General features: G+C 49.7%; 1 protein-coding gene across 3 annotated transcripts in view; it reads left to right on the forward strand.

Moving 5' to 3' along the window:
- The window catches only part of bmper (BMP binding endothelial regulator), a 159,304-nt gene that overhangs the window by 92,650 nt on the left and 54,228 nt on the right, over positions 1-12,426 (forward strand). For all 3 annotated transcript variants that reach the window (XR_005943271.1, XM_041189104.1, XM_041189105.1), the window contains 4 exons: positions 1,617-1,754; positions 2,920-3,024; positions 4,781-4,826; positions 10,417-10,743. Coding sequence is in view for 2 of the 3 variants with exons in the window: in XM_041189104.1 (XP_041045038.1) it covers positions 1,617-1,754; positions 2,920-3,024; positions 4,781-4,826; positions 10,417-10,743 (616 nt within the window). In the remaining variant the exon portion in view is untranslated. The remainder of the gene's footprint in view (positions 1-1,616; positions 1,755-2,919; positions 3,025-4,780; positions 4,827-10,416; positions 10,744-12,426) is intronic.

Here is a 12,426-nt window from a genome sequence, read left to right on the forward strand (position 1 = left end):
GCTGGAACCTGACTGTTCCGAAACCTTAACCCTAATCGAATCCCTAACCCTAACCCTGACCCTGACCCTGACCCTAAACCTAACCCTAACCCTGACCCTGACCCTGACCCTAAACCTAACCCTAACCCTGACCCTGAGCCTGACCCTAAACCTAACCCTAACAAAGAGAGCTGGAACCTGACTGTTCTGAAACCTTAACCCTAATCGAAACCCTAACCCTAACCCTAACCCTAACCCTAACCCTAACCCTAACTCTAACTCTAGCCCTAACCCTAACCCTAACCCTAACCCTAACTCTAACTCTAGCCCTAACCCTAACTCTAACCCTAACTCTAACCCTAACTCTAGCCCTAACTCTAAATCTAGCCCTAACCCTAACCCTAACACTAACCCTAACTCTAACTCTAGCCCTAACCCTAACCCTAACCCTAACCCTAACCCTAACTCTAACACTAGCCCTAACCCTAACTCTAACCCTAACTCTAACTCTAGCCCTAACCCTAACTCTAACCCTAACTCTAACTCTAGCCCTAACCCTAACCCTAACCCTAACTCTAACTCTAGCCCTAACCCTAACTCTAACCCTAACTCTAACCCTAACTCTAACTCTAGCCCTAACCCTAACCCTAACCCTAACCCTAACTCTAACTCTAGCCCTAACCCTAACTCTAACCCTAACTCTAACCCTAACTCTAGCCCTAACTCTAACTCTAACCCTAACTCTAACCCTAACTCTAACCCTAACTCTAACTCTAACCCTAACTCTAACCCTAACCCTAACTCTAACTCTAACTCGAGCCCTAGCCCTAACCATAACCTTAACTCAACCGTAACCCTCACCCTAACCCTAACCCCTAACCCCTAACCCTAAACCCTAACCCTAACCCTAACCCTAACCATAACTCGAACCCTAACATTAACTCTAACCCCCATCCAAACACTAAACCTAACCCTAACCCCTAACCTTAATTCTAACCCTAACCCTAACTCTAGCCCTAACTCTAACTCTAACTCTAATCCTAACCCAAATGCAAACTCTAACTCTAACACAAACTCTAACTCTAATCCTAACCCAAACTCTAACTCTAACTCTAACTCTAATCCTCACCCAAATGCAAACTCTAACTCTAACTCTAACTCTAATCCTAACCCAAATGCAAACTCTAACTCTAACTCTAACTCTAACCCTAACCCTAACTCTAGCCTTAACCCTAACTCTACTCCTAATCCTAAACCAAAACCTAACCCAAACCCTAACTAACCTTAACTCCACCTCGAACCCTAACCCTAATCCTAACCCTTGAAGGGGAAAATAGAAAAGTGACAGAATCAAAGGCTGCTGAGCCTCAGAATGGGAACAGCTAAGCACAAGACCCCTAAAACCTAACTCTAAGCCCTAATCATAACCCCTTACACTAACCCGAACCCCAACCTAAAACCTAACCCTAACCCAAACCCCTAACCCTAACCCTAACTCTAATTCTGACTTTACCTTTAACCCTAACCCTAACCCTGACCTTAACCCTAGACCTTACTCCTCCCTGGGATGAGATGTTCCCATGAATCTGGAACCTGAGCGGATGAACTTGTTGAAAGAGATTTCCTTTCAATTGCAGGATTCCACTGTGGTTTGCAGGAAACGTTGTTCCTTGCCTGGGATGTGTTGGGGAAGAGCCCAATGCTGTGAAGAATGCTTGTCTTACATCTCAGCTGATAACCTCAAAGTCTGTCGAGTTGGCAACAGAATTTACAGGGTTTGTACAATGAGGACAGGCCCGGTCAGTGTGTTCTGTTCATTCTGACAGTGGCAGTTAATTCATGTGATATAATCAGAGCCTGGTCTGTTTCCCCACTACCACCACCCCATCACTACTCTCCTACACCACCCGCCCCCTCCACCCCACCAGTGTTCTGTTTAAGAAGCTCTTGTTCAGAAACGTTAGAAGTAAGAGGCCATTCAGCCCCTTGATACTGCTCCCCAAAGCATAGATTGGGGAGATTGGTTGTAGGAGAAATCTGGACAATCGAGTGCTCCAATGTTCTGCTCTGACAGCCTTTTTCTCAGCACCTTCTCATTTAGAAAGCTCTGCTTTAGGAATGAGGAGGGGATTATTGGCATTGGGGTCTGGGGGCTCCTGAGTGTTCAGTAATCTAGATTCTTGATACTTCCAGGTCCATGGATTGGCAGACGCTGAACCACTGACAGCCAATCCTCAGTCAGAAGTTGGGTTTTTAACTTGATTCTTGGTTCTGGATGTCAGGAAAGACTTGACAGCAGAGCAAACAAATTGGCTCAGTTACCAAGGGGAAAATACATAAACCGGCAAGACCGGACCATAACTCTCCACCCCAAAGCTGCCACATTCTTCATCTTTCTCCCTGCAAGTTGGCACAGACCTGGTGCCAGTAATAATTTAATAAGATGACCTGAACCCTAACTGTAACCCAGACCCAGCCCTGACCCTGATCCTGTCTCTGACCCTGATCCTGACCATGGTCCCAGCCCTGACCCTGACCCTTACCCTAGCCAAGACCTTGTCCCTGACTGTGACTTGGCCCTGATCCTGGTCCAAGCCCTGAGTTGGAACCGAACCCACCAGACCCTAACCCTAACCCAGACCCTGCCCCTGACCTTGACCCTGATCCTGACCCTCACCCTCACTCAGATTGCAACCTGACCCTAACCCTAACCCAGACCCTGTCCTTGGCCTTGCCCCTGACTCTCTGGCAGAAACAGGAGTGACAGTCAGTGGCATAGGGGGATTCCCCCTCATTGACACAGGTCGTGGAGAGGGCCTGAAGGTTAAAATTCTCCCAAATTGTTGTGATGTCAGTAATTCCCAGAATAGAGAGAGAGAGTGATGATCTTCAGTGTAAAATAACAAATCAAAACACGTATCTTTTCTGACCTCTCCTTAGGATGGGGAGATGTGGTCATCCATTAACTGCTCACTCTGTGCCTGTAAGAAGGGAGTGACAGAATGTCGGAGGAAGGAATGCTCCACTGTCAAGAGCTGCCCTGCGGTGAGTGAGTCTAGTGCAACCATACCTGTATCTGAACCATGTACTCAAGGACAGGGCATTCCTGCAGTCTCTGGGGAAGGTTCAAACCCCCCTCACAGCTTCACCAGTTTCAGTGAATGGACCCGTGTTCTCTATCTCCAGCAGTTACAGCTTGTTCTTCTTAGCTGAAAAATGTAACACATGTGATGGGCAGGTCAGTCACAAACTTACTTTTCCATCATTATTCCCGCTCCCTGGAATTTATAGAAACAGGCAATTCATTCCAAGGTGGAAGCAACAGGAGAATCTCTCTGAATTCAGTAAGAACCTGGAATTGAAAATCTGACGATGGCCATGAAACCATTGTCAATTATTGTAAAAACCCATCTGGTTTGCTAGTGCCGTTTAGGGAAGTAAATCTGCTGTCCTTACCTGGTCTGGCCTACATGTGACTCCAGACCCACAGCAATGTGGTTGACTCTTAAAAACTGCCCTCTGAACAAGGGCAATTAGAGATGGGCAGTAGATGCTGGCCTGGCCAGTCAGACCCATTCCCTATGATCAAATGTATGAAATAAAATTCCTCTCCCCTCAGTAATTCTCAGTGCAGTTACCACCTCCAGACTATCTCCAGGTCTGAGTCTGGTGAACTCACACACTCACTTCCAGACTGTATAGCTTACATTTTACACACTCATTTTATAAAGTTAATTTATGACAAAGAAAAAATCCCTCTTTAGAAGGTGGTTTCTGTATTAATTTTGCACAGTCAGCATAAGCTGAAAATCTGGGAGTGGATGGGGAATGTAAAATGCCAGCACAGATAGGCACAGACAGGTCCCTGGCCTCAAAGGTGAAGGGTATCACCAGCGTGCACCATGTTAGCTGATCCCAGTTTGGGACAAGGACACAGGGGAAACAGTCAGTCTGAGAAGATAGAGAGGGACAATTAGTCTGAGTTCCTGATCTCTATCCTGAGACGCATTGCATAAGCCTTCAGTGTGTCTCACCCTGCTGTGATGTAATAGACCAACAATGCTGATTGCCAACGTGCTATCATGGTCAGTAATCCAATACTTGCACCCTTACAAGGCATTATTTCCCAACAAAACATTACAGCAAAGATGAGGAAATCTTAAAAGCTGCAGCACTGTAAAATTGTGATTTACAATTTGGGCTGAAGTTTAATTCTGGTTGAGTAAAACTACCTGGGTGATAAGTTTTTGAATGTTCAATGGAATTCATCTAATTTAATAGAAACATTAATTGTGGTGTTTTAAGTATATTAAATGCTAATATTACACAGTAAACCATCATCCTGTGCCTCTACACATTCACTCTGCTATCTCCAATCCACATTTTGAGTTCAGCTTTCTATTAAAAGTCATTAAACTGGTGACATAACAACTGATCTTTGGCCGTCTGACCCAAGATGCTTTTGTGAGAAAAGGACATGTTGCTATTGTGTCAGAGTTAGTAATTTCCACCTGTCAGTCAGTAAGCTATTCCCCCCTTACATCATTTACACAATTCGTTGATCTCTTTGTGAATTTAATTTCACTAAACCCTTCCAATAATTTTATATGTGCAATCTGCTCGAGCTCTTAAACGAACACATTCTTTCCCTGGTTTATATTATCTTTAGGAGTGGTCTAACCCAGCAGATTTACTCTCCAATTTAGGCAGAGACTTATTGAACCTACCGTAGCTCTGAACTGATTTGTAAATAATCCCACAGGCTTCTTTTTTCTCAAACAAAGTGTATTTCATCCGACAGGGTAAAATCATTAACAGGAATGGGTGCTGTCCAATTTGTACTGAAAGTAAGTAAACATTTTCCTGTCTATAATCTTTTCAATTTGAAATAATCAGCTCCACTCAAAAAGAACAAATCTCACTCACCCCCCCCCCACCCCCGGCCCTGTCACACTGCAGGTAATAGGAGGACTTTGTGGGGGGGTGGGGAGGAGTGAGGGGGAAAGGAGGGGAGGGTGGACAGGGGTAAGGGGGTGGGGGGAAACTCATACTCATACACATTAATGTTTGTAACCACCACCTATCCCTCAACTCATGATGTAACTTGAAACAAATTTATTGTGCTGATTATTGAGGTGCCCTGTCCTTTAAGTGAATTTCTCTTTGATAGACGCATGGCCACTTCACCAGCACTCCAACAACACCCTCAGGAGCAACAAACTCCCTCTTGATTCAGTGCCACCAGGAATCAAACAGCAGACCATCTGATTCAAAACTCAACATAACATTAGCACCTTAGTGTTCACTCAAAAACTACTGTGCTGTTTATTGCCTCCCTAATTCCCTAATTCTGTAACCTCCCCAAGCCCCTACAACCCTCCCTATCTCTGTAAAGACCTCCAGCCTCTACAGTCCTTTCTATCTCTGTAACCTCCTCCAGTGCCTACAAAACTCACTATCTCTGTAACCCCCTCCAGCCCCTACAACCCTCCCTATCTCTGTAACCCCCTCCAACCCCTACAACTCCCCCTATCTCTGTAACCCCTTCCAGCCCCTACAACCCTCCCTATCTCTGTAAACAACTCCAACATCGACAGCCCTCCCTATCTCTGTAACCTCCTCCAGTGCCTACAACCCTCACTATCTCTGTAATCTCCTCCAGCCCCTACAACCCTCCCTATCTCTGTAACCTCCTCCAGTGCCTACAACTCTCCCTATCTCTGTAACTTCTTCCAGCCCCTACAACCCTCCCTATTTCTGTCACTTCCTCCTGCCCCTATAACCCTCCCTATCCCTGTAACCTCCTCCAGCCCCTACAACCATCCCCATCTCTGTAACCCCCTCCAGCCCCTACACCCCTCCCTATCTCTGTAACCCTCTTCAGCCCCTACACCCCTCCCTATCTCTGTAACCCTCTTCAGCCCCTACACCCCTCCCTATCTCTGTAACCCCCTCCAGCCACTATAACCCTCCCATGCTCAGGGACCCCTTTCAACCCTACAACACTCTGAGAGTTCTACACTTCTCTAATTCCGGCCTCTTGAGCATTCCTTGATTATAATCTCTCCACCATTGATGGTCATATCTTCAGTTGTCTCGGTCCTAAGGTCTGGAAATCCCTCCCTATACCTTTCTACCTTGCTTTCCTCCATTGACACATTCCTTTTAACCAACCTCTTTGACCAAGCGTTTGGTCACCTGATCTAATATCTCTTTGTTCGGCTGTGTGTTATACTTTGTTTTATAATGTTCTTGTGAAGCTTCTTTGGTTGTTTTATCATCTTAAGGGCGCTATATAAATATAAGTAGTTGTTGTCTGTCCATTTTGAAATGCTTCAAAGGGAAGGCATGCATTTCTATAGCACCTTTTATGACCTCTGGATGTCCCAGGAAGATTTACAGCCAATGAACCACTTTTGAACCATTCAAAAATAGTAGCTTTCGATAAACTTATGTAAAGTTTGTTTCAGTTTCTCTCTCCAGAGTTTTTGCACCAAAAATAACTTTTTAAAAAGTAACCAGGGAATAAATTATAATTGGATTCTGATAATTCAATGCCAGATGGTTAAGTGGTAAATGCTTGCATTACACAGAGATAAAAACAAAAAACTGCGGATGCTGGAAATCCTATTTGCAGCTTTTTATAGAATTGCTCCTGAATAAAAATTGGGAAATGGGTTTCAGTTCTTTACATCAGGGTTTCTGTTCATCCAAACTCTACTGATACTGATACATTCCACCACAAAAATTATCAAATCTTAATGACTGTTAACATGGTCCCTCATCTGTTACCACCGCCACTGGCTGGTTACTGCGTTAAGAACGTGAAACATTATCAGGTGGGATTCACTGAATCCCATTTCTGCTAATTTATTATATAATCACCGTTCTCTATAGCACAGACTGAGTCAGGGGCCAGGGTCTGTGTCTGTGTCTGTGTTTGGGTCAGGGTCTGTGTCTGTGTCTGGGCCAGTACCAGGGTCAGTGTCTGGGTCAGGGTCTGTGTCTGGATCAGTACCAGGGTCAGTGTCTGGGCCAGGGTCTGTGTCTGGGTCAGGGTCTGTGTCTGGGTCAGTACCAGGGTCAGTGTCTGGGTCAGGGTCTGTGTCTGGGTTTGTGTCTGTGTCTGGATCAGTACCAGGGTCTGTGTCTGGGTCAGGGTCTGTGTCTGGGTCAGTACCAGGGTCTGTGTCTGGGTCAGGGTCTGTGTCTGGGCCAGGGTCAGTGTATGGGTCAGGGTCTGTGTCTGGGCCAGGGTCTGTGTCTGGGTCAGGGTCTGTGTCTGGGTCAGTACCAGGGTCTGTGTCTGGGTCAGGGTCTGTGTCTGGGTCAGTACCAGGGTCTGTGTCTGGGTCAGGGTCTGTGTCTGGGTCAGTACCAGGGTCTGTGTCTGGGTCAGGGTCTGTGTCTGGGCCAGTGTCAGTGTATGGGTCAGGGTCTGTGTCTGGGCCAGGGTCAGTGTATGGGTCAGGGTCTGTGTCTGGGCCAGGGTCTGTGTCTGGGTCAGGGTCTGTGTCTGGGTCAGTACCAGGGTCTGTGTCTGGGTCAGCGTCTGTGTCTGGGTCAGTACCAGGGTCTGTGTCTGGGCCAGGGTCTGTGTCTGGGTCAGGGTCTGTGTCTGGGTCAGTACCAGGGTCTGTGTCTGGGTCAGGGTCTGTGTCTGGGTCAGTACCAGGGTCTGTGTGTGGGCCAGGGTCAGTGTCTGGGCCAGGGTCTGTGTCTGGGTCAGGGTCTGTGTCTGGGTCAGTACCAGGGTCAGTGTCTGGGCCAGGGTCTGTATGTGGGCCAGGGTCAGTGTCTGGGCCAGGGTCTGTGTCTGGGCCAGGGTCAGTGTCTGGGCCAGGGTCTGTGTCTGGGTCAGTACCAGGGTCTGTGTCTGGGTCAGGGTCTGTGTCTGGGTCAGTACCAGGGTCTGTGTCTGGGCCAGGGTCAGTGTCTGGGCCAGGGTCTGTGTCTGGGTCAGGGTCTGTGTCTGGGTCAGTACCAGGGTCTGTGTCTGGGTCAGGGTCTGTGTCTGGGTCAGTACCAGGGTCTGTGTCTGGGCCAGGGTCAGTGTCTGGGCCAGGGTCAGTGTCTGGGCCAGGGTCTGTGTCTGGGTCAGGGTCTGTGTCTGGGTCAGTACCAGGGTCTGTGTCTGGGTCAGTACCAGGGTCTGTGTCTGGGCCAGGGTCTGTGTCTGGGTCAGTACCAGGGTCTGTGTCTGGGCCAGTACCAGGGTCTGTGTCTGGGTCAGGGTCTGTGTCTGGGTCAGTACCAGGGTCTGTGTCTGGGCCAGGGTCTGTGTCTGGGTTTGTGTCTGTGTCTGGGTCAGTACCAGGGTCAGTGTCTGGGCCAGGGTCTGTGTCTGGGTCAGGGTCTGTGTCTGGGTCAGTACCAGGGTCTGTGTCTGGGCCAGGGTCTGTGTCTGGGTCAGGGTCTGTGTCTGGGTTTGTGTCTGTGTCTGGGTCAGTACCAGGGTCTGTGTCTGGGTTTGTGTCTGTGTCTGGGTCAGTACCAGGGTCTGTGTCTGGGCCAGGGTCTGTGTCTGGGTCAGGGTCTGTGTCTGGGTCAGTACCAGGGTCTGTGTCTGGGCCAGGGTCTGTGTCTGGGTCAGGGTCTGTGTCTGGGTTTGTGTCTGTGTCTGGGTCAGTACCAGGGTCTGTGTCTGGGCCAGGGTCTGTGTCTGGGTCAGGGTCTGTGTCTGGGTCAGTACCAGGGTCTGTGTCTGGGCCAGGGTCTGTGTCTGGGCCAGGGTCTGTGTCTGGGTCAGTACCAGGGTCTGTGCCTGTGCCTGGGTCAGGGTCTGTGTCTGGGTCAGTACCAGGGTCTGTGTCTGGGTCAGGGTCTGTGTCTGGGTCAGTACCAGGGTCTGTGTCTGGGTCAGGGTCTGTGTCTGGGTCAGTACCAGGGTCTGTGTCTGGGTCAGGGTCTGTGTCTGGGTCAGTACCAGGGTCTGTGTCTGGGTCAGGGTCTGTGTCTGGGTCAGTACCAGGGTCTGTGTCTGGGTCAGGGTCTGTGTCTGGGTCAGTACCAGGGTCTGTGTCTGGGTCAGGGTCTGTGTCTGGGTCAGGGTCTGTGTCTGGGTCAGTACCAGGGTCTGTGTCTGGGTCAGGGTCTGTGTCTGGGTCAGTACCAGGGTCTGTGTCTGGGTCAGGGTCTGTGTCTGGGTCAGGACCAGGGTCTGTGTCTGGGTCAGGGTCTGTGTCTGGGTCAGGGTCTGTGTCTGGGTCAGTACCAGGGTCTGTGTCTGGGTCAGGGTCTGTGTCTGGGTCAGTACCAGGGTCTGTGTCTGGGTCAGGGTCTGTGTGTGGGCCAGGGTCTGTGTCTGGGTCAGTACCAGGGTCTGTGTCTGGGCCAGGGTCAGTGTCTGGGCCAGGGTCTGTGTCTGGGCCAGGGTCAGTGTCTGGGCCAGGGTCTGTGTCTGGGTCAGTACCAGGGTCTGTGTCTGGGTCAGGGTCTGTGTCTGGGCCAGGGTCTGTGTCTGGGTCAGTACCAGGGTCTGTGTCTGGGTCAGGGTCTGTGTCTGGGTCAGTACCAGGGTCTGTGTCTGGGTCAGGGTCTGTGTCTGGGTCAGTACCAGGGTCTGTGTCTGGGCCAGGGTCAGTGTCTGGGCCAGGGTCTGTGTCTGGGTCAGTACCAGGGTCTGTGTCTGGGTCAGGGTCTGTGTCTGGGTCAGTACCAGGGTCTGTGTCTGGGCCAGGGTCTGTGTCTGGGTCAGTACCAGGGTCTGTGTCTGGGCCAGGGTCAGTGTCTGGGTCAGGGTCTGTGTCTGGGTCAGTACCAGGGTCTGTGTCTGGGCCAGGGTCAGTGTCTGGGCCAGGGTCTGTGTCTGGGTCAGTACCAGGGTCTGTGTCTGGGTCAGGGTCTGTGTCTGGGTCAGTACCAGGGTCTGTGTCTGGGCCAGGGTCTGTGTCTGGGTCAGTACCAGGGTCTGTGTCTGGGTCAGGGTCTGTGTCTGGGTCAGTACCAGGGTCTGTGTCTGGGTCAGTACCAGGGTCTGTGCCTGTGCCTGTGCCTGGGTCTGGGTCTGTGTCTAGTTCAGGGTCTGGGCCAGGGTCTGTCTTTTTAGGACCCAGTCCCCTGCCCCCCTGTCCTGATTCTGTGCAGAAGCAGCCATTGGATAGGAGGGATTGGACCTAGTCAGATCCTCCCCTGCTCCTATCTCCCCTTCCCCGCCCGCTCTCCCCTACAACCCACTCTCCCTGCCCTCTCCCACCCCGATCTCCCCATCCCCACCTCTCTCCCCCTCCCCTGTCCCTCTCTCCCCCACAACCTACTCCCCCATCCCTCTCCTGGCCTGTTCTCCCCCTCCCCACCTCTCCCCCTCCCCTTCCCCTCTCTCCCCCTCCTCTCTTTCCTCCTGCTCCTTGTGTAATGTAATGTAGTTCACATCTCCTGTTCTGAGTTTCAGTTTGTGCCACTGATTGAATGCTTGATTCTGTGTTTTAACTTCCACAGAGCATGGTGTGTGCACTGTCTTTGGTGATCCTCATTACAACACATTTGATGGAAGAGCCTTTAACTTTCAAGGGACATGTCAGTATGTGTTAACCAAGGACTGCTCCAGTCAGGCTAGTTTCCAGGTGCTGGTGCAGAATGATGCCCGCAGAACCTACGCATTCTCATGGACCAAGTCCATTGAGGTGATGCTGAGTGGGACCAGTATCAGCCTCCTGCAACACCTGACAGTGAAGAAAGATGGTCTAAAGATCTCTCTGCCCTACAGGAACCAACAATTCTCCATCCAGTTAGATGGCTACTTACTTAAAGTAACGACAGAAGCAGGTGAGGTACCGAATTATTACTGATGTGTAAAAACTCTCTCACAACCTGGAGATCTTCTGCTGTCAGCCCTGGATCAGTGAGTAGGGACTCTCACCTCTCAGGGTGAGAAGGTTGTGGGTTCAAGTCCCACTTCAGAGACTCGAGCACAAAAATCAATGGCAAGAGAGTGAGGGAGTGCTGCAATGTCAGAGGTGCTGTCTTTCAGATGAGACATTAAATCCAGGCCCCATCTACAGTCTCAGAGGTGGATGTAAAAGATCCTGTGGCACAACTTTGAAGAAGAGCAAGGGGGAGCTCTCCTCAGTGTCCAGGCCAATGTTTATTCCTTAGCCAACATCACTAAGACAGATTATCTGGCTATCATGACATTGCTGTTTGTGGGAGCTTGCTGTGCACAAATTGGCTACATTACAACAGTGACTACACATCAAGAAGTACTTCATTGGCTGTAAAGCACTTTGGGACATTGAGAAAGGTGCTATAGAAATGTACATTTTATCAGGAGGTCCAATATAACAATTAGATATCATACGAAGGGATGCACGAGAAGACAGGCGACTACACCGGACTGAGACAGAGACCGAGTGAGTAGTGAACCAGGTTCACATGGGAATTTAGTGCAAGGGGGAAAGAGGTGTGGTATACATAGGAATTATTCAAAGTTAATTAAGAAACTAATTGAACTAAGCTAACTAAACAACGTAAGAGAGCCCACAAAGCAGTAGGAGTTCGGAAAGGGAGAGAGCCTATAAAGTAGTGGGAGATCGGAGAGGGAGAGAGCCTATAAAGCAGTGGGAGGTCGGAGAGGGAGAGACCCTATAAAGTAGTGGGAGATCGGAGAGGGAGAGAGCCTATAAAGCAGTGGGAGGTCGGAGAGGGAGAGAGCCTATAAAGTAGTGGGAGATCGGAGAGGGAGAGAGCCTATAAAGCAGTGGGAGGTCGGAGAGGAAGAGAGCCTATAAAGTAGTGGGAGATCAGAGAGGGAGAGAGCCTATAAAGCAGTGGGAGTTCGGAGAGGGAGAGAGCCTATAAAGCAGTGGGAGGTCAGAGAGGGAGAGAGCCTATAAAGTAGTGGGAGATCGGAGAGGGAGAGGGCTTATAAAGCAAAGGAGAGAGGAGGAGAGCTGGGAGTTTACAGATGAAATCCATGTGATGTCACGGAATTCCCATAAACTGATTGCCTTTCTTGACTCAGCATAGAAGAGACGATTATTGAGTGACAAATGAGTTATATGATCTTATACTGTATAAACACTTTATATAAAGTTTGAAGTATGTCAGTGCAGCTCGACCATGTGGAATATGCATCCTGCAAGATGTGGGAAGTCGTACAAGCACAAAGTGCCCTCGATGTCTACATCTACAGGATGTGTCACCAGCTGCAGAAACTTGAACTCTGGGTTGCAGAACTCGAGCCGTGGCTGGAGTCACTGTGGTGCATTCGCAAGGCTGAGGATTATGTGGATTTCGCATTTAGAGAGGTGGTCAGACAGGCAGAGAGGAATGGGTGAGCGCCAGAGTATCTAAGAGAAACAGGCAGGTAGTGCAGGAATCCCCTGGGGCTATCTCGCTCTCTAACTGCTTTTCCTCAGAGATGGTTCCTCAGAGGACTGTAGCAAGAGCCGAGTTCATGGCACCACGGGTGGCTCAGCTGCTCAGGATGGGAGGATGAAGAGTGCAAGT

This window comes from Carcharodon carcharias, chromosome 6 (genome assembly GCF_017639515.1).
Source record: "Carcharodon carcharias isolate sCarCar2 chromosome 6, sCarCar2.pri, whole genome shotgun sequence".
Lineage (NCBI taxonomy): Eukaryota > Metazoa > Chordata > Chondrichthyes > Lamniformes > Lamnidae > Carcharodon > Carcharodon carcharias.